Source organism: Musca autumnalis, unplaced genomic scaffold (genome assembly GCF_047663935.1).
Source record: "Musca autumnalis isolate F117 unplaced genomic scaffold, ASM4766393v1 scaffold_1, whole genome shotgun sequence".
NCBI classification, from domain to species: Eukaryota; Metazoa; Arthropoda; class Insecta; order Diptera; family Muscidae; genus Musca; species Musca autumnalis.
In genome coordinates this window covers 52,191,315-52,217,104 of record NW_027411644.1, presented here as the reverse complement: position 1 = coordinate 52,217,104, position 25,790 = coordinate 52,191,315, and the positions used below count along the sequence as shown (strand labels likewise).

Below are 25,790 nucleotides of genomic sequence, written 5' to 3'. Positions count from 1 at the left end.
GCTAGCTAAGAGAGAAAGACAAAAATTGAGTTGGTTGTAGCGTTATAATTGAAGTAACGGTATCTATAACATGACCTTATTTTCGTTAAAAAAATACTAAAAATCGCAAGGAAATTCGTCGATTTTGTGTGGACCATATTTTCACGAGTTATTGGAATTTTTATTGGTTATTTTTCTATCCAATAGTACGAAACCTGACGTATTAAACTGTGATTAGAAGTAAATTTGCGTTCCTGTTTTGTTTTGAACATTTTTAAGTGTATATTTATACCCTATACCACAATGTGGAAAAGGGTATTATAAGTTTGTTTTGGTAAAAATTCATGTAACACCGCGAAATATTCGTCGGAGACCCCCAATGTGGTATACCAATCTTCATATCTCGACGAGATAAAGCGATTTTGAGATGTGTGTCCGTCCGTCCGTCTGTCCATTATAAATTGTAAACACGCTCCAGGCCGCAATTATGGACCGATCGTCACGAAATTTTGTACGAAGGTCGGGTTCAGATCAGAATAGATCCCTATTCTTATTGGTGATGATCGTGAAATATTAAGCGGGTGAAATGGACCAAAAACATAATATTTATCCAATTTTCTATAATAATAATAGTCCGATCAACGCTTAATTTTAAGTAAGGTAAGAGTACAGTCGAAATCGCTTATAACGTCGTCGTTTATAACGTCATATCGCTTATAGCGACGAAACCCAAAAGTCCCGAATTTCTGCCCTTTATATTCCACACAAATAAATATCGCTTATAACGTCATCGCTTAAAGCGTCATATCGGTTGTAACGTCGGTTTTTTGTGAAATATTTGAATTTTGCTATCGGTTATAACGTCGAATCATACGAAGAAGGAAATTGTCTCTTAATAATTTGTTGTATGTATATTTTTTCAAACTCAAACAACAACAAAATACCAAACTTATGCACAACATGTTCGAAGATGGCGGTCTCAAGTCAATTAAGCTTGAATGTTTGTCACCCAATGTCACATCTGTTTTACAACCCATGGACCAAGGTGGAATATAATCATTAAAATAGAATTGCCGGATAAGCAAATATCCACTATCCTGTCAAGAATAGAAAAGGATCAAAGTACGAAATTAAATGTTTTGGATGCCGTGTTAGTGTTAGATGAATCATGGAAAAATATAACGTCTTCTGTCATTTATAATAATGACGACGACATAATTGGAAGTTTTAGATGGAGGCAATTCTAATGAACAGAGTTTCAAATGCTGTAAGTGTCAGAGGCGTGTCTAGCTGTAGAAACTCTTCAAAAATTTATTTACTCAGAAGATGTTACAAACAAAAATGTGTTTTGGAAACCCTTTCAAAACTCAGATCTGAGTTAAATTTAAAACTTATGTCGGAATTCAAAAGCACAAACTAAAATAACAGACACTTAGAAATAGAACCATATCCTATTTAAAGGTGATATTTTGAAGGCGATCTGCTGAAGAATGAATTTAATGTCGTTATTTTTTATTATTTTGTCATTTATAGAATGAAAAAGTAAAAAATTGAATTGATTTTATTTATTTACTTAATAAAACAACTTATTTATACCCAAATGTCACTATACATAATATTATATTACCTCTTTTATTAATATCGTTTATAACGACTATCGCTTATAGCGTCCGATTTTGGCCGGTCCCTTGACCGACGTTATAAGCGATTTCGACTGTATATCACAAAGGAGAATTTTGCAATTTGAGATGGCGATCGGATAATATTTAGAGGGTTAAATGGACCAAAACTTTTGTGTGAAAATTGTGAAAAATTTTAATATACAGCTTATATCTTAATTCCAGGAAGTGACATTCCGGACAAGTGAGATATACTTGAAAGTGGAACGCTTGACCTTTCAATTGATGCCAATTATGTTGGTGTGCATGATCAGATAACAGAGTTACAGCCTAATATATTCCGTTATTTGTTTGTAGTGTAATAATAAACTCGCTAGAAGTCGCAATTATACGTCAATAGTCACGAAATTTTGCACCGGGTAAGAGTATAGGTCGAAAAAGATGCCTACAATTTTGAATGATGATCTGATATTCTTTAGCGAGTGAAATGGGCCATTACTTTTGTATGAAAAATATAAAAAGTATATTTTTGGTCGATATATTAACTCCTTTGGTCGATATATTAATATATATTTCGCAAGGTATCCTATATATGGAAAAAAAAACTACTGACCTTTCCTCTGATGTAAATTGCAATAAAGTGTTTGCTAGATAACGGGCCTACTGCCTAATATATAATAGGTTCTGTGTAGAGAACCACATTTTTATCCCATGCTACTTATTGTCTCTCCAAATTTTATGTAACACCAAGAAATATTCGTCCTAGACCCCTTATTTGGTATGCCAAAATTCATATCTCGACGAGATAAAGCGATTTAGCGATGTGTGTCCGTCCATTAAAAATTGTAAACAAGCTTAAGGCCGCAATTATGGACCAATTGTAACTAATTTTTTAATGAGGTTGGGTTCGGGCCAGAATAGAAATGATTAGTTTTTGGTGATGATCGTGAAATGTTCAGGGGATGAAATGGACCAAAAACAAAATTTTAACCAATTTTGTAGCGGCTCTGTAGGTCAAAATAATAACCCGCAAAATTTTAAACAACGTTTGAGTTTATGATGAAGAAGAAGCATACAAACCAACGTGAAGATCAGATAATACTTAGCGGGTTAAATGGACTGAAACTTTTGTGTGAAATTGGTAAAAATTTCAATAACGTAGCGGTTAAACAACGGAAGTAATAGTACTACATAAGTGTGTTTCATTACATTTTAGTTTGTGTGAACTAAATTTTCCATTCCTGCTACAAAAATGTCTTTGTCGTGCTAAATAACTTTTTGGTTTTGGTCATAAGTATTAAGTATTAACTTCCACGGGGTTCCACTGTTGTAATGGTACTCAAATATAGAGAAGCTCTCGAACTATCAATTTCTCAATAGATTAATTGCGACCAAGTGCGACGCCGGCAAATAGGCCACCTATAACGGTACCACCCGGTATTATGTATTTTCAGGATTTTACCTACAATAATCAACCGATCTAGCTAAAAATTGAAATATAACGTTTTCTACGAGTAAACTATCTCCTTACCAAAAATTGTATATATAAGTTCACGTTTTGATGTAGCCCCCATATAACGGTACTGTCCGATATCAGGTATTTTAGAGTTTTTTAAATACATTTTCTGAACGACGTTGCTACAATTTTGCATTTAGGGTTCCTAGTGGCCAAAAAAACTTGCACACAAAAAATTGTGGGTATAGGTCCACTTTTTGATAGAACTTTCATATAACAGTACCCCCGATTTTAGGTATTTTGGTGTTCAAAAATACATTTTCCGACCGAATTATATATTGTTTAATATTGGCAAATATAATTTGTAGCGGACTGCTATTTTATTAATATTCATTTATATAATGATTTATTTATGTTATGATTATTATCTTTAAATGAGATCAAATCATTTTATATTTGACTCGAACTAACTTTTTCTTTTGAGTGTTTGTATTTTGTTTTATTACTTTCAATCAATAACTCAAGAGAATCAATGAGAATTATGTTTGTAATGAATGAGTTTAATAATTACATTTGAGTGACAGATTATTATCACGTGTGCTCTCGCATAACGTTATTATTGAGATTAATTGTAATGCGTGTATTATCGATCTCTCTTTATTTTAAAGCTCTACTTTATTGTTTGCCTTATTTTGAGTAACTTGTATGCTTGACTATTTTTACTTGTGACATTTGTTTTTGTGATTATTTCGTTTAACTCAATCACTCTCAATTTTGTTTGGAATCATGTGTTATGATCTCTATTTTGTTGTCTATATAAGACGACGCATAATCAGAATTTTGTCATTCTTGTGATTGCTTTTGAAAATAAAGTATCAAAACCAAGAAGAACTCCGTCTTTTATTTTAAAAATATAAAACAATATTGTGTGGACGAAATTGGACATAAGTGTCTGTTTCGACCCTCAATAATAAATACATAAATTACACAAAGTGGATAAATACGTTATTGGACGGAAACGTCTGTTTCGTTATATTCACCTGTGCAATAATATTTAATAAAATCTTAATAAAAGACAAAACCCCCAAATATTAGGATTAGTGGTCTCACCACGAACCCTACAAGTGGCGCCCAACGAAAAATAATACATCAAAATTTTGGAAAAATTACCTCATTAAACCATCAATTGGCCGTTTTGTGCAAATCTTGGTTGCATAATCCATAATATAATATATTACGTTTTACCGTCGGCAAACGTAATTCTGGTACTGAGAGTGGTTTGTTGTTGTTGTTGGTACATTGGTGAGGTATCATTTGGTTGTTGTAATTCTGACTATTGGCTGAGAGAAGTTGCTCCAATTCCGTGAAAAAGGGTTACCAAGTCTGTGTGATTTAAAAATTGTGGGATATGAGACGAAGTCCTAGAAACACACCACCGATTCGTCAAGGTTCCATGAACCAGGTGGATGGTGAATTACCAGGCGTGTCTGGTGTTAATCAGAACCATGTCCCTCAACAAAATGTAGATCCAAATAGAAGTGGTATAAATGCTAATAATGCCCCTTTGTTGAATGAAGCTCGAACTCCCGCAAATTCCCCGGTATTTTTCAATGTTAGTGAAGAAATGTTTAGAAATCTTCTGGGTGGATTAGCAGTCAGGGAAAGACCAAGGAATAGTACTTTTAGCACATGCACATCTCGTTTCAGTGGAGACAGAAATTCGACCAAAATTGAAGATTTTATTGCGACCATATTGGTATATAAGGAATCGGAGAATATTGCTGATGTCCATGCACTTAATAGCCTTCCATTACTTCTCGAGGGTTACGCTTCCACGTGGTGGCAGGGTGTACAAGATGAAGCTAAAACGTTCCAAGAGGCTATTGATCTTTTGAGAAAAGCGTTTGCTCCTCCAAAGCCAGATTGGCGCATATATAGCGAGATTTATCAAGATAAGCAGAAAATGTTTGAAACTACAGATGCATTTGTATGCTGTAAAAGATCTTTATTTGCCCAGTTGTCTGACAAGTTGCCAGAAAAGATCATGATAGATATGATTTTCTCACAGTTAAATATACAAATCAGAGAAAGAGTACCCCGAAACAGTGTTTCATCCTTTCAAGAATTGCTGGCTAAAGCCAGAGAAGTTGAAATGTTGGTTAACGAAAACAGGCAAGAGAAAATAGATCAAAAATCTGATACTGAAAATCCCAGTAAAAGGCAGGTGAAATGTTCATATTGTCGTAAAAAGAACCACACTGTAGAAAATTGCTATAAGAAAATGGAGGCCGATAAGCATTCTAATGTAAAAGCTCCAGAAACAAAGCTTAATTGCTATGGATGCGGTGCTGCTGGTTACTACCGATCTAACTGTCCTTTCTGTAATAAAGATAAACCCGGCACTAGTACAGAAAAATTGGATTTTAATGCCCTAAGTACAGGTATTGCAGGACGAAATGTTCCAGTTATAGATGTCAATATACAAGCTATGAATGGAGAAGCATACCTTGACACAGCGGCAAGAACAAGTGTTGCAGGACAAATTTTGTTTGATAAGTTTAAGGCCATTGGAATGCCATTTGAAAAAGTCTTATCACAAATTGTTCTAGCTGATGGAATCGTCCGCAACGAAGTCGTATTTTCAACAACAGCGAGCATAATAATAGGAAAAAGGTTTAAACGTATTAAATTCATATGCCTGCCCAAAGCAAGAGGAAATAGAACTCTTCTTGGTATAGATTTTCTCGAAGAATGTGGTATAGTCCTTGATCTTGCACAAAGAGCATGGTATTTTAAAGATGAACCTGACAAATATTTCCTTTTCAAAATGCAAGAAGCTGCCCCTATAAGCAATATTATGATTGAAGATCCGCAGAAGAAGTACAGAGATGATGTAAAAGAATTTTTCAGACACTTTGAGTCTCTAAATTCTGAAAATAATAACTATTCTCCAGGATATACCAACAAATTATTTGCGGATTCGCTATCTCAAGAAGTAGATATAGACAAGTCCTCAGATTTATTTCCTCCTCTGAAAAAACAAAAGATGGAAGACTACTGTAAAGAAATTTTTGAGTCTATTGAGCTAAATTCCATTGATTGTGCACTAAGGTCTAATGAGGCAATTCTTCTTAATGATTCTGAAAAAGAGTCTATTGAAAATCTACTTAAAGAAGAGAATAAGATTTTTGAAGATATAGATGTTCCCATATCTGAAGTAGAACACTATATTAATACTGGCAGTCATAGCCCAATTTCCACAGCGCCATACCGCATATCTCCGAGAATGAAGACTTTGCTAAAACAAGAGTTGGATGAAATGTTGAGGAAAAATATAATAGCAGAAACGGAGTCTCCATGGGCATTTCCGGTTGTCTTAATTCCAAAGAAGGATAACAAAATTAGACTCTGCGTAGACTACCGACGTTTGAATGCTATAACAGTAACTGATACATATCCTCTTCCCAGAATGGATGATCTTCTACATACTGCGAAGACAACTCCTTTCATGTCGACCCTTGATTTGAGATCCGGATATTGGCAGATAAAAATAGCGGAAAAGGACAAGTTAAAGACCGCTTTTACAACGCCGTTTGGAATTTTCGTCTTCAATAGAATGCCGTTCGGACTGAAGAATGCGCCGGCTACATTCCAGCGTTTGATAGACAAATTTCGTACTGGCTTACCGAATATCACAATTCTGGCTTATTTGGATGACATTATTATATGCTCAAGTAGCTTAGAAAGTCACATAATGGATTTGAGGAAAACTTTCCAAAGACTTCGGAGTTTTGGGTTCCATTTAAACCGCGATAAATGTCATTTTTGCCTACCGAAAGTTAAATATCTCGGTCACATATTAACGACAGAAGGATTAAAAGTTGACCCCGAGAAAACCCAGGCTATTATGAAACGCCCCAGGCCTTTGAATCCAAAGCAGGTCATATCCTTTTTGCAAACATGCTCGTGGTATAGACGTTTTATTCCAGGATTCGCAGACGTGTCAAAACCACTTTCTGATCTCACAAAGAAAAATGCTAAATGGGTCTGGACAGAAAGGGAGCAAACTGCTTTTGAAAAACTAAAACATCTCCTAGTTTCACCTCCAATTTTGAAGCAAATTGATGAGACAAAACCTTTTAAAATAATGACAGATGCGAGTAATTATGCCTTGGGAGCTGTATTAATCCAGGGGGAGAAGGATGAGGAACATCCTATAGAATATGCTAGCAGATTGTTACTTCCAGCCGAAAGAAACTATTCAACCACAGAACGAGAGGCCCTGGCGGTGGTCTGGGCTGTCCAAAAGTTTCGAGGGTATATCGAAGGATCAGAAGTACAAGTGCTTACGGATCACCAACCGTTGAAATGGCTCTTCAGTTTGAAAAGCCCCACGGGACGTCTCGCCAGATGGGCATTACAACTCCAAATGTATAATATCAACTTTGGTTATACACCTGGACGTAAAAATGCTGTTGCCGATACTCTGTCGAGACCACCATGTCCTGAAGAAAATCACGATGTTAACACTTGTGAAATTTGTTCCATAAGGATTGATTTTCCGAGGAAAGGGGCTGAAGAGATTAGAAAGGCACAAATGGAGGATGAAGATATTAAGGATATAATCGAATCCTTCGAAAATAATGATGAAAACGTGATTCGTTACATCAACAGAGGCTTCATCATGCAAGATGGAGTCCTATATAGATTTTGTCATGAAGAAGATTCAGAAAATGGACAACTAGTTGTTCCAAAATCAATGAGAAGTATTATTCTTTATAATCACCACGATGAGCCGACAGCTGGACACTATGGTATTGAACGGACTATAAACCGTATTACTCCTCACTATTATTGGCCTAAAATGAGATCTGAAATTCATCAATATATAAAATCGTGCATTGATTGTAAGAGATATAAAGCTACTAATATGAAACCTTCTGGTTTACTAAAGACAGTATCTAGTAACCAGAGATTTGAAATTGTTGCGGTTGATCTTTTTGGACCATTGCCAAGTACTAAAAGAGGAAATCAGTGGATATTAATAGTCGAAGATTTATGTAGTCGCTGGACGGAATTATTTGCTCTTCGAGAAGCATCGGCTGAAAACTGTGCCATAATATTATTAAATGAAGTGTTCCTGAGATATGGAATCCCAAGAAGGATCCATTCAGATAATGGTTCTCAGTTTATTTCATCAGTGATGCAGAAGTTGACCTACTGTTTGAAAATTGAACAAAGTTTTACACCTGTCTACCATCCGGAAGCTAATCCCGTAGAAAGGAAAAACAGGGACTTAAAAGTGCAGTTGTCTATTCATGTTGGTAAAGATCACACATTATGGGATAAGAATCTTCCAGCAATCGGATTCGCCATGAACACTGCTAGATGTTCCACAACCAATTATACTCCTGCATATCTTACGTTCGGAAGAGAACTAAGAACCCCAGTGGATGTGCAACATGATTTACGTGCTATTGTAAATGCCGAAAATTTTATACCACAAATAACCCCACACCTGCTTAGACTTGCAGATACTTTTAAAAGGGCTAAAGAGAACGAAGAAACGATGCAAGATAAAAATAAAGCATACGTTGATGCAAAAAGAATCCCACAGAAGAAAATTCAAATTGGTGATCGTGTGCTCGTCTCTACCCACATTCTTAGCAACAAAGATAAAGGTCTTACATCTAAATTTGTACCACGGCGTGATGGTCCCTATGTTGTCATTGATAAAAAGGGCTCTAACGCATATACAGTTGCATCGATAGAAAATCCCACAGTACCACTAGCAACATACCATTCGTCAGATTTAGATTTATATGTTGGACGTGAGGAGGCTCCAGTGTATCCGTTGCGGCAGAGAGGAAGACCGAAGAAGTGCAACACAGGTGCCATCAATGATAACCAATCCACAGAAAATACAAAAAATGCTATCAGCGCAACAACAAATGTAAATGTTCCGGATACAACAAACCCAGAAAATACCACTGCCGAAGTGCCATTGAGAAGATCTCTGAGGAAAAGGAAACATTCACAAGATGTCTAATGCTGCCACATCATCAGGGACGATTTCTGAGGCAGAGGGGGAGGCTGTAGCGGACTGCTATTTTATTAATATTCATTTATATAATGATTTATTTATGTTATGATTATTATCTTTAAATGAGATCAAATCATTTTATATTTGACTCGAACTAACTTTTTCTTTTGAGTGTTTGTATTTTGTTTTATTACTTTCAATCAATAACTCAAGAGAATCAATGAGAATTATGTTTGTAATGAATGAGTTTAATAATTACATTTGAGTGACAGATTATTATCACGTGTGCTCTCGCATAACGTTATTATTGAGATTAATTGTAATGCGTGTATTATCGATCTCTCTTTATTTTAAAGCTCTACTTTATTGTTTGCCTTATTTTGAGTAACTTGTATGCTTGACTATTTTTACTTGTGACATTTGTTTTTGTGATTATTTCGTTTAACTCAATCACTCTCAATTTTGTTTGGAATCATGTGTTATGATCTCTATTTTGTTGTCTATATAAGACGACGCATAATCAGAATTTTGTCATTCTTGTGATTGCTTTTGAAAATAAAGTATCAAAACCAAGAAGAACTCCGTCTTTTATTTTAAAAATATAAAACAATATTGTGTGGACGAAATTGGACATAAGTGTCTGTTTCGACCCTCAATAATAAATACATAAATTACACAAAGTGGATAAATACGTTATTGGACGGAAACGTCTGTTTCGTTATATTCACCTGTGCAATAATATTTAATAAAATCTTAATAAAAGACAAAACCCCCAAATATTAGGATTAGTGGTCTCACCACGAACCCTACAAATTTGCTAATATTTAACAAAATAAACACCGTGTGAAATTAATAACGAGATTTCGAGTTATAGCATTTCCAAATTAAATGAAACCTTTTCCAAATTGAATGAAACCTTTTCCAAATTAAATGAAACCTTTTCCAAATTAAATGAAACCTTTTACAAATTAAATGAAACCTTTTCCAAATCAAATGAAACCTTTTCCAAATCAAATGAAACCTTTTCCAAATCAAATGAAACCTTTTCTAAATCAAATGAAACCTTTTCCAAATTGAATGAAACCTTTTTTTTATTGAAAGAAAAAAGCCAGTATATTTTGAAAAGAGAAAGAAACAAAAAATTATATGGATTTTCAACGATTTTTTACTTATGCCCTGTTTCACTAAGACGATTCGAATTCAAATTCGTTCGAACTACTACCAAACTTTTGTTTGTTGAAAAATATAAGACTCATTTTTGTTTTGAATCAAACAAAAACTTTTTACAATAACAGGAGTTTGGTAGTAATTCGAACGAATTTGATTTCGATTCGTCTTAGAGAAACATGCCATTAAATTCTAATCTTAAGTAATGACATAAAAATGTAACTCGCTGCATGTTTTGCTTCCTTGAACATAAACATTTCATAATTTTTGGGCATCAATTAAGGTTATAGCGAAATAATCCTAAAGAGAGAATTTAGGTTTAAAAAAAATCCTAATAACACTGTGACACAAAATGGAAGTGAAAATCTGGGGCAGAGATAATTCCTTTTGGGGATGAAAGCCCTTGGTGAGTATATTAAGAATCCCGAAGCACAGATTCGCCGTGAGTCGAAATTCCGAGTTATCGTCTGATTAAGTTTCTGCTGAAGCCCATATAAGGCATCTGAAATTAACGTTATGTATTTGTTAACAGTTGTTTTAGCTTATTTATGAAATGTCTTGTCTTCAGTCAGATCGAATGAGGATTATTTTCGACCTTCTAGCTCGCTTCCTTCAATGTCCTTTTCGTCTCTTATTTTAAGAACCGCTATAAAAGTACCACATGATGACGTTTTTAGCTTCGAAATGTTCTTCAAAAATGCCGCTCAGAAAATGTTAGGTACGACCCTAATCGATTTTGTAATCATGGTCTGTTATTTGAGCTGTTCGATACAATGATCAATCACGTCAACGGTATGACGATCTATTGTCCGATCGCATAATACGACTCTGGCACACAATTTTATTTTTGAAAGTTTTTTTAGGATAATTTTTATGCAACAAACTTAACTTGACGTGATTGAGCATAGCAACCAACATCTCAATAAACAGGACTGCTCCAATTATGTAATGAGAATGTCCATTGAAAATTCCACAAGCAGCAAACCGTGAACCACTTCATTAGGTAATACAATTAGTCCCTGTTATTATATATTAGCAATTTTTTAAACCTTAATTCTCTCTTTAGCATTATTACGCTATAACCTTAATTGATGCCCAAAAATTATAAAACGTTTAAGTTCAAGGAATCAAAACATGCAGCGAGTTGCACTTTTAGGTCATTACTTATGATTAGTTTTTAAGTAAAAAATTTTTGATACCCCATATAATTTTTTATTTCTTTCTCTTTTTCTCTTCTCTTCAATAAAAATAAAGGTTTCAATAAAAATAAAGGTTTCATTCAATTTGGAAAAGGTTTCATTTGCTTTGGAAAAGGTTTCATTTGATTTGGAAAAGGTTTCATTTTATTTGGAAAAGGTTTCATTTAATTTGGAAAAGGTTTCATTCAATTTGGAAAAGGTTACATTCAATTTGGAAAAAGTTTCATTCAATTTGGAAAAGGTTTCATTTAATTTGGAAATGCTATATTTTGGGATACCTGTCTGGTAAATCAATTCATTCAGACAAATTTGATGCACAAGAAACGTGTAAGGTTTATTTAGGCTATTATAGTTGGTATAATATGCCAGCCACTGTTCATAAGGTGTTATTTCATGGAAAAGCTATAATAGAAGCATGTATACTTCCTCTTGGGCAACTATTGGAGGAGGCACGAGTGTCACGACTTAAGGATACACGAAAATACCGCCAGAACTTTACGCGAACGATTTCTAGAAAGGCCACAAACGAAGACTTGGTCCACCGACTTTTGGTGTCATCTGTTTATTTGTAGTTTAAGAATGAACTCAAAAACTAAAAAACATCATTTAAACTGCGAAATAGCGTAAAAATGTCTAAGTACATATTCATCCATGAATTTAATTTGTTCTTTTTATACCCTCAGCATTTATGCTAACGAGGGGTATACACTTTCATACGGCCAAAATGTGCCTCATCGAAATAATGGTTTTAGACACCAAGTATGTTTGGACGAAATGTGTTTCAGACAATTTGGAGTTGATATAGCCATGTCCGTCCGTCTGTCTGGCTGGCTGGAGCGCACGATAACTCTCGAACGGATCAACCGATTCGGTCCAAAATTTGGCTTTCTTAATATTTTGTCCAAACTTAGTTTAAGTTCGAAGATGGGTTATATCGGTCCACTCTTCCGGTACCTCCCCCACAAATGTTCCAAAATGTTCGGAAAATTTGTGCGCACGATAACTCTTGAAGGAAGTAACCGATTTGGTCCATACTTTGCACATAGTGAAATTTTTACCAGTCTTAGATGAGGTTCCAATACGGACTCAATTGGTCCACTCCTTCGGATACCTCCCACACAAAATTTCGAAAAAGTTCAATTTAGGACCGGTTCACGAATCGCTTTGATTTTTATTGTAGCAACTTGTATTCACTGCCCCCCATATAACGGTACAAGTTTCATCAAGGGCAAGTCCATACTTCCTGAGAAAATAGCCTGAAAGTTACGAAAAACCCCTATGACACCGTGTGTAGTAGTTGGAGCGTAAGATAATACACGAACGGATCTGCCGACTAGGTCCACAATTTGGTCTTCGTAATATTTTGTGCAAACTTAGTTTAAGTTCGAAGATAAGCCACATCGGTCCACTCCTTCAGGTACCTCCCCCACAAAAGTTCAAAAATGTTCGAAAAAATTGTGCGCCCGTTAACTCTTGATTAGAGTGACCGATTTGGTCCATACTTTACACATCCTAAAAAATCTACCATATATAGATCAAGTTCGAATATGGACTATATTTGTCCACTCCTTCGGGTACCTCCCACACAACATTTTGGATAAATTCACGTTACGACCTGCTATCGAATCACTTTGATTTTTGTTGAAGCAACTTGCATTCGCTGCCTCAATTACGGCAGTAAACGTTTTTTTTTCAGGGGCAAGTCCATACTTCTTGAGAAAACAGTCCGAAAGGCGAAAGGAAAGGTGGTTGGAGAGCACGATAACTCTCGAACTGATCAACCGATTTTGTTCAAAATTTGACTCCCAAAATAAAATCCATTTCCATAATGTACTATGTCGGTCCATTCCTTCAAGTACCTCCTCCGCAACACTTTTGAACTAAAATCCTATTCCACATTTTTGTCGGCAAGTGCAAATGTCCAAAGAAGGCCACAAAATTCTGAAAAGATTCTAAATACATTCGATCTGTCCGAAGATGAAAGTTTCAATTCACATTGGCTAAGGTTATATCTCTGTCGGCAAGGCCGACTGATACTTTTTTACTTGTAACTCATGATTTTTCGGGAAGGTCAAGGAGCGCCAAAACTTGTCAACCGGTAGGCACTCGTACATTTTCTCCAAAAGTTTTCTCGCAAATTCACTGAATTAACCGCAATAGTTTTTTACTTCGCTGCCGCCTAGTATATTTACTATCCGCAACCTGCGGATGCTTCCGGCAATATATACTTCCCCTAAGAAAAATCTAACTCTATATATCAGACTCAATAATAACAAGAAAAAAGTATCAGTCGGCTTCGCCGACAGAGATATACCCTCAGTCTATGTGAATCGAAAAACTTACATATAGGCACAGATAGAATGTATTTAGGGTATTTTCAGAATTTTGTGGCCCTTTTTGGTAATTTCAACTTGCCGACAAAAATGTGGATTAGGATTAAAGTTCAAAAGTGTTTTGGAGTTGGTACATGAATGAATGGACCGACATAATCCTTTATGGAAGTGGGTATTATCCTGGGAGTCATATCTTTTCGATAGTTATCGCGCCCACTAGTCATTTCAGTGGGTCATCGTATAACTTTTGGACCAGTATGCCAGAAAGCATGTACTTGTCCACAGAAAATATAATATGGCTGTAAGCATGACCACAAAGAACATCATCGGTATACATTTCCAAAGGAACTTGAACAAAATGTTGAACTTTTGTAGGGGACGTATGCTAAGGAGAGGACCGATATTGTCCATTTTAGAAGTTAAACTATATTTTGACAAAGTATGACGAAGGCCAAATTTTAGACCAAATCGATTGATCAGTTCGAGAGTTATCGTGCTCTCCAGCCACTATATATGGTGCCATAGGGGTTATTTACAACTTTCGGGCTGTTTTCCCAAGAAGTATGGACTTACCCCTGAAAAAACTTTTAGCGTCGTAGTTTCGGCAGCGATTGCAAGTTGCTTCAACAGAAATCAAAATTAGTCAAGAGCGGGTCTTAAAGTGAACTTATCCGAAATTTTGTGAGGGTCCATATTTGAAACTGATCTATATCGGGAAGATATATTATTTAGGTAACTAAAGGAGTGGACCGATATGGCTTATCTGCGAACATAAACTAAGTTTGGACAGAATATTATGAAGGCCAAATTTTGGACCGAATCAGCAGATCCGTTCGAGAGTTATCTTGCGTTCCAACCACTACACACGGTGCCATAGGGGTTTTTTGAACTTTCCGGCTATTTTCTCAGGAAGTATGGTTTTGCCCCTGATGAAACTTGTACCGTCGTATGGGGACAGCGAATACAAGTTGTTACAACAAAAATCAAGGCGATTCGAGAGCAGGTCCTAAGCTGAACTTTTCCGAAATTTTGTGTGGGAGGTACCCGAATGAGTGGACTGATTGAATCCAAATTGTAACCTTATCTAAGTCTGGTAGATATTTTACGATGTGCAAAGTATGAACAAAATCAGTTACTTCCTACAAGAGTTATCGTGCGCACAAATTTTCCGAACATTTTCGAACTTTTGTGGGGGAGGTACCGGAAGGAGTGGACCGATATTTGGCCCGTCTTCGAACTTAAACAAAGTTTGGGCAAAATATTACGAAGTTCAAAATATTGTTCTAATCGGTTCACCCCTTCGAGAGTTATCGTGCGCACCAGCCAGACAGACAGACGGACGGACATTGCTAAATCGACTCCAAATTGTCTGAAACGGATTTCGTCCAAACATACTTGGGGTCTAAAACCATTATTTCGATGAGGCACATTTTGCCCGTATGAAAGTGTTTATACCCTCGTTAGCATAAATGCTGAGGGTATAAAAATATTAAACCCAAAAAAATCACCCATTTCGGGGCCATGTCCATGTCCCAGCAAAAAATTCCTTACTAAATAATGGGTTTTTATAGAACTTTTTGGTAGTCGTAACTTCTTACAAAACCCCCTACTAACCCATTATTTAAACAAGGACATGTCGCACTGAATTACTAGTTATTTTATGACCGCTAGAATAACTAGTTATTCTATGACAATGGGAAATTGAAAAATAAACTATAAACTAAAAAAATCTTTTCTGGTTTTGGAACAGTTGAGGTGGAATTTATTTTCAATTTCATTCTTATTTCGCTCGGTTCTGGATTTGAACACACGAACTTCTGCTTTGTAGCCGAACACACTACGCCACACGTACGAACTTTAAGGGTTGTTTAAACGCTTACATTTGCACCACCAACTGTTCTCGGTGTTGTTAACAAAAAGTACCCGGAAGGAAGGAAATTATGTTTCGAATATAACTGGGGTTGGGGAGTACGTCCATGAGCCAATGAACCTTTTTGTGCAAAATGTTATATCAATCGGACAGAAGACGAACTCAGTCTCTATCTTGCCTAAGCCTCATTCTTCTGTGCTTACACCATATCATTTGATTTGACCATATGTGGTTCGGTCTTCCACTTATATTCCAAACATTAGTAGATTTGGATAAAATGCATGAAACATGACAAAATCAGTCTAAACGTTTTAATTTCTTACCGTTCTAGATTCTGACGGTCTAAAAAATTATTTTTGCTTGATTAATTTTATGACTCCTCGAATCATTTTCCTTTGAGAACCGCACTTTTATGATTACCATTGCCTACCTCACCTTCAATTCAAAGCGGCTACTGGTTTTATTTCATTCTTATGCTGGACAGTTACTTTCCCACCATTGACCCCCCAAAAACATGTCGAAATGAATTCCTTTAGAAAATTAAGAGCTTTATTTCGTTTTGTGGTTTTGACCCCACACCCCCCAAATAACCAAAAGAACTGACATAAAAGAGAAACAAAAAATCCAACAAAACGAAACCAAATTTCATTTTGTTACAAAAATTAGCCAGAGCAAGCAATAAAAACAACAGCTACCATAACACCAAAGCAACAAATCTAAGTCTCAGTTGATGTTTAAATTTTTAAAATTACTGCAAAATTCTGCCTCAGGTGTTTACCAAAAACAGCTAGGTAGCTACCTAGCTGGCTGGCATATTGTATTGGGTTGCTGCTCTACTCTCAAATGAATCACAACGACGAGTATCGTTTGATTTCATTTTAAAAATTAACTCTTCTAACCAAAATGAACCATTGGAACGGTGTTTTCCCATTGATTTCGTTTTATTTCAATGCCTTATTGCATGTATGTAGGTATGTATGTAAGTAACCAACTTAAAGAAACTCTGCTTCGTTTTTAAGTTTGGAGGCCATAAATTTCTGTAAAAATTTCCATAAATTTTTGCTTTGCTTTACATCAATAATTAATTAGCCGGATGGAAGTATTAGAAGAAAACGAATCATAATGAAATTACAATTATTTTTTTCTACAACATAAAGTGTGGTGGCGTGAAAGTCGATTTGATAGAGTGTATTGTTGGCTGAGCTCTCATAGAGACCTTATATATGGAGGCATGGTTGAGTGAGATACAGCTAATTTCAAATATTGTTTTACATAATTAATACTCTAGGGGAATTATAGTTGGTAGATGCTACAATTAGTTGCCAAATTACTTTGCTATTGTAATTTAGGTCGTGATCTGAGAGTAATTATTGAGACCATCTACAATTATGGCGGACAAAAAGATTGCATATTTTGCATGTAGTATGGATGGTATATTAAGTTTGTTTTTCCGTATGTATCGAATATGAGAATATGAAAAATGTTGCCAATTCTTTCATATTCCATTTTCACTAAATTTAAATGTTTTTTTTCGCGCAACATCAACGATTTTTGTGTACATAGGTTAAGAAAAAAATTCCCCAGTACAAATCCGCTCGCGAGGAAAATTTTGGTTGTTGCGGATAAAAGTTATCGCGGTTTTACTTCTGCTTTTAAGAATAAATTATTATAAAACCGCTAATTATTTTAATGAGCACCATTGTCACTAATCCGATATTTTTCAAAATATAGGTCCATTTACTCGTCAAAAAATACAAAAAAATTTGTCTATATAAATAAAAATCATGCAAAAAATATTTAACCATAATTCTTTTTTTGAAATGTTCGCCATAACCCAATTTAGGTTTTTATGAAAAGAAAATTTGACCACGCCCAATTTTTTCAATTTAGGACCCACGCCCACTTTTAAAATATGTTACATCTACAAAACTACTTAACCGATTTTTCCGAAATTTTCAGAGAATGTACACATGCATTTTTTCTTGAATTTCGATGGGGCGGGGTACTTCCCTCTGCCATATTTGTCACTTGGCTCCAATTTTAGCACGCACACTTTTTCAATTTTCAATTTAATTTTTTTCTGTTAAAACTATTCCATATTTTATTGAATTCCAGAGAATGCGGGAACCTCCCCTATGCGATATTTTTAAAGAGTTATATTTGCAAATATTACGAATGCATCGGTTTAAACATTTACGAATTAATCTACAATCCTAGTACTTCTTTGGGGTCTAAAGACCCGACTATGCCTGTATTTTTTAAATATTATATCCCCAATACTTATGAATCGATTTCCATCAAATTTGCAGTAAAAGTACAATGTTTGCCGTTGTTATGTATATTTTATAAATTTCGGAGGAGTTGGGGTACCTTCCCCACGCCCTTCTGTTAAACTCTGTATGTATAAGCCAAACCTATAATTTTATCAGTTTCAGCATAAATAGGTACATATTAGTACATATTTGGAGCCAAGTTACCGGACCACTTTTTTCAATGCATTACTTTTCAAAAACTGCTGAAGCTAATTCCATGCAATTTTCAGAAAATGTTCGGGAAAGTCCCGTGGTCCAAGGTGCTATATATGTATGTATTTGTAGAGGAATTTCGGGAGCATATTTTTTAACTTTTATAATTAGATCGCTTTAGAGTGCCACCGTGGTGCAATGGTATGCACACCTGCCTTGTACACATAAGGTCGTGGGTTCGATTCCGCGGCCAGGCAACATCAAAACACTTTTCAACGGTGGCAAAATACCACTCAGGTATGTTGGCGACATTTCCTGAGTATTTCAGCCATGTAAATCTTCTCTACAAAAGTGGTGTCTTAGACACGCCGTTTGGACTCGGCGATAAACTGTAGGTCCCATATCATTGAGCTAATATGAATCGGGGTGCACTCATTGATATGAGAGAAGTCTCCCTTGTCCCTTATGGGATGTTTGTGGAACCATTATATAATTAGATCGCTTTAGGATAAAGACAGGGGACATGGACGATAATAAATCCTAAACAGCATCAATGGGCGAAACATCCGAGAAAGTCCGTCAGAGAAAAGAAAGGTGACAGACAAAATCTGTTGATAAAATTAAAATTCTCCTCGGTTTGACAATGGATCGAAGAAGTGAGGTAGAAAATACCCATTTTTTAATTGTCAAGCATAAAGTCAATAAAAAGTTGTCATTAGAATTCATTACGACGGGCCAGCAACGCGGACCGTGGTCTGCTAGTTTTAAATAAAAACATCACGGGTAATCAAATGAGACCAAAATTATTATGATCGGAATAGTAGTTTGGATGTTATAGCCAAAATAAGCACATAATTGGATAACAAAAAATAAATTTTGGTTTGAAAAAATAGTTTTCACATGCATTTTTGAGTTCAAAATATTGGAAAACATCTATAGGAGGACTTCTTTTATTTTTCATGAAACTCTTAAGAAAATGTGCGGATTTTGTTTTATCTACATTGACATAGAAGGTTTCCCATTGAGGAAAATTATAGGGTTGTTGAGATAATTCCTTAGGCTTCTTAAACAGAAATAGAATTCAAATAAACCGGTTTAATTTACATGCATTTTTAAAATATCGCTTAATTATCAAAATCATTTTGTCCGCACGTGATTTTCATGTACAGCTAGACCATATCTTTTAATTTGTATATATTTTTGCGAAATATAATTTGGATGCTAAGATATAGCATCGGCATTAAAAAACCTATAAAACATCGCTAAGTTGCCCAGAGTGCATACAATTTTTGTCCGCATCCAATTTCAGTGTCCACCATGAAAATCTACGTCGATATACATATATCTATTTCAAGGCGGTCAATGAAGAACCGTGGATGTAGCATCAAACACTATTTTTGGGATAAAACTAATGTAGCTCCTTTTTCAGTGAAGTTTTTAATCTCTGTTTACGCAAAAACGAAAATGCTGTATCAGCTTTTTCACTATTGTTGAAATGACCCACAGAAAACGCGATAAAATACGTCATATTTTCAGGTGATTTTCCTACTTTGGAATTTCTCGTAACTCGCGTTTTAGTAAATGGATTTTCCGGGGGAATGATTTATTAGACCCGGAACGTTATGAATTAAAATGTGCAATGGAGTACTATGTAAACGAATGACAATTGTAAACATTAGACCCGAAAAATATGATTTTTAGAAAAACGTTCGCACAAAATTGCGGCATTTGAATGCAGATTTTTATGAAGCTGTGTAGGCTACATTCACGATATACGTATCAACTAACTTTGAATCGCAAGTACTACAATCCTATAAATGATTTTTTGTAAAACCTGTTTGCGCAACTAGGAGAAAATGTCAAAGACACTGTAAATCTGGCTTCAAAATGTCAGCATTATTTAATGTCAGCATTGTGAAAAGTAATACATTAGTGAGATGATCCTTATTTAGTCTGCTTCTAGTTTTACTTTGACAGGAAAATCGTGAAAAGTGTAGTTTACCCATAAATCAAGAGAAAACGAAAAAAGACACGTTGGCTTCAACCCATTTTTATACCCTACACCACTATGTGGGGAGGGTATTATAAGTTGGTTTTGGCAAAAAAGTTTGTAACGCATCGAAATAATGGTCGTAGACCCATACTTATATGTATATACCAAAATTAATGTCTCGACGAGCTGAGTCGATCTGGCTATGTGTGTCCGTCCGTCAGTCCGTCCGTCCGTCTGTCCATCTAAACCTTGTAATCACGCTACAGGTCGCAATTTTGATAGCATCGTCACCAAATTTTGGGTGTTGATGAAAATATTACCTGTACATTGGTGTAAAGTAGGTTGGCGAAGGTGGTCAAACAAGGGAGATACCACAATGGTCGTTAATGCATCCAATTCTTCCATTTTTTTGCAATCACGCTACAGGTCGAAATTTTGATCGGATGGTCACTAAATTTTGGTTGCTTATGGGGGTCCAAGAGAGAAAGAGACATATTGTGTTTGGTGGTAGTCGGATTATACTCGCTAAAAGAAATTTTTACCAGTGAAAATCTTATACACAGGGTTAGTGGTGTAGGGTATTACATGGTTGGCCCCGTCCCGACTATATCCATTACTCACTTCTTTAAAATAAATTTAGCCAATTTTTTTAAGGCCAACAATTTTTGCCACGTCCAAAAACATTTCATTTTATCGAAAAACATTTAATTCGTATAATTATAATATACAATCGCAAGTCGCGTGTTCCGAAAGGGTATACCTTGGCTCCAGCTATTTTAAATTTTCAAAAATATTGGTGATATACAGTTTTTGACCACTGAGAACCCCATCTATAATAAAATTAAAATCAATTTAGGCCAAAAATATAGATAAAAACTTTAAAATGTTTGAAACCGGCATTCTGTACTATTGGTCTGCGGCTGCCAATCCAGCATAAAACTTATGCTTCTACGTAAGTTTCTATACTCCTACATCAACCACAGATCCAATCCCAGAAGATTGTATTGAATCTGTACCGCCCGGCCAAGATGATGTAATAAACCGGCAGAAGAGTAACAAGACAATAGTCGAGCCGTTCAAAGCCGGAGGCGACACGTTGATAAGGTGTATGCATAAGCTAGTTAGTATCATCTGGCAGAACTAACCCGTAGCCGACGATTGGAACCTGAGCATCATATGTTCACAAGAAGGGATATAACACAGTGTGCTCTAACTACGGGGATATAAGTCCGCTCCCTATTGCATATAAGATAGTGTCTGGGATATGGTGCGACCATTTAAAGACTATGATCAACGAAGTAATTGGCCATATCAATTCGACTTTAGACCTGGTAAATCCGCAATTGACCAGAGAAGACCCAAGAGATGTAGATTGACATCCACCATATTTTTGTCGATTATCAATCAGCTTTCAACGGCGCCTTTACGTTCAAAGTTATTGCAAGCCGTGTCTGAATTTGGTGTACCCGCAAAGCTCATTCGGTTTTGTATTATGACATGAACTGATATTCGAAGAGTTTAGTACCAAAAGAGGTTTCAGGCAAGGAGACAGCCTTTCATGTGATTTGTTCAACATCCTAATGGAAAAGATGTTAAAAGAAATGCCACAATTTACACCAAACTTTGCAAATCGTGAAATGTCCACCAGACTTAGACGAGGTTCAATATGGACACAATTGGTCCACTCCTTCGGGTACCTCCCACACAAAAATTGCGATAAGTTCAGTTTAGGACATGCTCTCGAATCGCTTTGTTTTAGCAACTTGTATTCACTGCTCCCCACACGACGGTACAAGTTTCAACAGGGGTAAGTCCATACTTCCTGAGAAAATAGCATGAAAGCTGCCTTAGTAATATTTTGTACAAACATAGTTTAACTTCGAAGATAAGCTATATCGGCCCACTTCTTCAGGATCCTCCCCCACAAAAGTTCAAAAATTTTCGGAAAAAATGTTCGTACGTTAACTCTTGAAGGGAGTGGCCGAATTCGTCCATACTTTACACATCCTAATATATTTGCCAGATATAGATCAGGTTCAAATATGGGCTATATTTGTCCACTCCATCCGGTAGCTCCCACACAAAATTTCCGATAAGTTCACTTTAAGACCTGATATCGAATCACTTTGATTTTTGTTGAAGCAACTTGCATTTGCTGCCTCAATTACAATGGTAAACTTTTTTTTTTCAGGGGCAAGTCCATACTTCTTGAGCAAACAGCCCGAAGGGTGTAAAAACGCCTTAGGCACCATATGTAGTGGCTGGAGATCACTTCCATAATGGTCAATGTCGATCCATTCCTTTTAGTATCTCATCCGCAAAACTTTTGATCTTTAATCCTAATCAACATTTTTCTCGGTTCAAACGCCCAAAATTTTTAAAACCCCCTAAATACATACGTTTTTTTTGGAAAAAATGGTTTCAATATACACAGGCTGAGGGTATATCTCTGTCAGCAAAGCCGACTGATACTTTTTTACTTGTTTAACATAAATTTAGCCACAGCTTCCATGCAAATTATATAGATAAAGACTTTAAAATGTCTGAAATCGGCATTCCAAGCGGGTTCTTTCGTGCCTGATTGACCCGAAACCATAGTATTATGGCCAGCGGCTGCCACTCGAACATAAAACCTATGCTTCTACGTAGGTTTCTATATTCTTTCAACAACAACAACGGATCCGATCCCAGAAGATGTTATTGAATCTCTACCGCCCGGCCATGATGATGAGTAACAAGGCAACAGGAGAGCCACCACATGAAGGGGTTACCTCCATTTTATACAAGTGTTTTTGGGTTGTTCACTAAAGCTGGAAAACGAATGGGCCGATTATCATATATTTTTGTGGGCTTATCAGGTACCTAATAATATTGTTTTTAAACGAGGGGATTTTAAAAATGTCCGTTTTTAAAAAAATGTGTGATCTGTCAAAATCAAAATTCCGGTTTTTAGTAAAAAATGAGCCGTTTTTGACCATTAATCGGCCAAAAAATGTTGATGTGTTCAATTAGACCAAAAAATGTATGTAGACTAAACACACAAATTTCAGCCATTGCGGGTGGATAATATGGCTAAAACCTTCAAAATACCGAAAATCGGGCGGTACCGTTCCATGGGGGCTATACCAAAATGTTGACCAATATTCACAATTCTCTCTAGGAATATTTCGCAGCACTGGCGAAGACTAAATACCAAATATAAGGTACTTCGGTTGGCTAATTTGGCTAAAATCTTCAAAATACTGAAGATCGAGCGGTACCCTTCTATGGGGGCTATATCAATACGTGGACCTATGCTCATAATTTTTATCAGAAAAGTTTTTTGTCCACTGGGAACTCTCAATGCAAAAATTCCTACAATTTGATCGAGAAACTTAGGTAAAATCTTCAAAATATCGAAAATCGGTAGGTACCGTTATATGGGGGCTATACTAAAACGTTGGCCGACCTTCCCAATTTTTAGCTCTCGACATTGTCAGCCAACAATAGTAACGGGTGTTTTTTTAAGCCCGATAGAACTTGAAATTGTAAAAAATAACACAAAAAATTAAATTGTAATCAACAATTTTTTTTATTCGAAAGATCAATACGTGACATTAACATTTGAAAATGATTTCGGGCATATGGGCACCGCGGCTGTTCTTGACGAAGTGCATTCTGGACGTCCAATTTTTGGCCACTTTTTCGAGCACTGCTGGCCGTATGTCACGAATAACACGAACAATGCTGGCCTCCAAGGCATCAATTGTTGCGGGTTTATCAGCATAAACCAGTGACTTCACGTAGCCCCACAGGAAATAATCGAGAGGTGTCAAATCGCACGACCTTGGAGGCCAATTGACAGGTCCTCTTCTCGAAATCAACTTATCGCCAAATTTTGATTTCAATAAGTCGATGGTTGCGTTCGCCGTATGGCACGTAGCGCCATCCTGTTGAAACCACATCTCCTCCGGATCAATGTAATCCATATTTTCAAACAAAAAATCATTGATCATGGTGCGGTAACGATCTCCATTTACCGTAACGCGAGCTCCGGCCTCATTTTTGAAGAAATAAGGTCCGATGATGCCACCAGCATGAAAACCGCACCATACGGTGCATTTTTCTGGATGTAATGGAGTCTGTAGGGTCTCTTGTGGATTGGTCTCACTCCATATGCGGCAATTTTGCTTATTAACAAACCCGTTAAGCCAAAAATGCGCTTGTTCAGATGGACGATTATGTACGCCATACAAATGACGAAGTCGTTGCGCGAATCGACGACTGATTTTCAAAGTAAATTTAGATAATTTCGTAGCGTTGTTCAAGCGTGAGACTATTCATGATGATTTGTCAGAGTATACTGAAACAAATAAAAAAAAGTTTCATCAAAATTTAATTTTTTGTGTTACTTTTTACAATTTAAAGTTCTATCTAGCTTAAAAAAACACCCTTTACTTGTACCAAAATTCATCCACCTACGCCAACTCCTTCTATTTTTGGCTCCCGTTTATATGAACTCGCGACATATTGCCTCGCACAATGGTTCAGAATCGTTTTTTACTGGTCAAAACTCTGTAAATTTTGAGGAGGAGGAATATTTTTATAATTTTTTCTTTGTTCGGCAGGTAAGACAATTTAAGCTGTCCGATGAATTAAGAACTATGAAATTCGGTATAGTAGTTGCAGAGGAATTCCAGCTCAAAATTAAAATTTTTAGTTTTTTTTTTCATATTTTGCATCAAAATATGAGTGGTTTTGAGTTTTTTACATCTTTCAATCTATAAAAAAAAAAACAAAATATAAAAATACAAAAAAAAACTAAGAGAAACATTCTAATTCAGAATATTTTATGGTGGAGGATACTTGTTTTAAGTTATTTCAATGAGTTTCAAACTCACTACAGTTCTGTCTCCTCCACCCTCCCGAAGATTTTGTCTAGACACCCACATCTGTGGTAGAATTTAATTCACGATCTGCAGGTAGATCACTAATCCCCGCTAAACCCTAACTTTGTTATTTTATCCTACTTCCGTGCCTGTTTTTATTTAGGGGAACATTCCCATAGTCAGTTTTTTTGCGGTAGACTCAAAGGTTTCCAGGGGTAAATGAGTATACTATTCTACTCCAAGCAGGTCGTGTTACAAATAAATTGCCTAGATCGGAGCAGTATGGTATGACTATCCTGAACCGAGCTTAATAGGCAGTCACAAAATACAGTTTCAGGAAAGCACAATTCGTCCCTGAGTCCTTCAACAAGGAAACCATGGTACGACCGGGTGTGCAGTGCTGCAAAAGAAGACAAGAATATGGCATATAGAGATGACTTAAATGAAGTACGTTAATACTTGTCGATTAAAGAGTCACATTCGATAACCATAAAAAGTGTTCCAAGCCATTTGTAAATTTTACATTCCTTCTAAGACCAGTTTCCCTAAATACCATAACACACCCCTGTGTATATAATTAAGTTAACAGTTGCATTAGTTTTAAACATTCTTATACACCGATTCATCTAATTCAAAATTTTGTTTCCCTCTGATTTCAGTTGAATATTTCCATGTTGGAAACAACGACAACAACATAACGTCTCACTTCAAATAACAAAAGCGAAATTCCTCAACTTTGGTAAGTACGCACACAATGTGATTATGAAGCCTTATAAGTTTTCTCAAACCAAAAAAGAA

The 25,790-nt window shown here is 36.0% G+C and overlaps 1 protein-coding gene across 1 annotated transcript; it reads left to right on the top strand.

The window, feature by feature from the left end:
- Window positions 1-7,201: 7,201 nt before the first annotated feature.
- Window positions 7,202-9,103, top strand: LOC141388638 (uncharacterized). Its single transcript, XM_073958748.1, has 2 exons — window positions 7,202-7,868; window positions 8,256-9,103. The coding sequence occupies exons 1-2, from the start codon at window positions 7,202-7,204 to the stop codon at window positions 9,101-9,103; spliced, it is 1,515 nt and encodes a 504-aa protein (XP_073814849.1).
- Window positions 9,104-25,790: the final 16,687 nt, after the last annotated feature.

Bases quoted from the DNA above. Each gene is read 5' to 3' on its own strand.
- LOC141388638 (XM_073958748.1), top strand. From the start codon at position 7,202: ATGACAGATGCGAGTAATTATGCCTTGGGAGCTGTATTAATCCAGGGG. The intron at 7,869-8,255 runs GTATTGAACGGA...TTATTTCATCAG, and splicing joins GCCGACAGCTGGACACTATG to TGATGCAGAAGTTGACCTAC.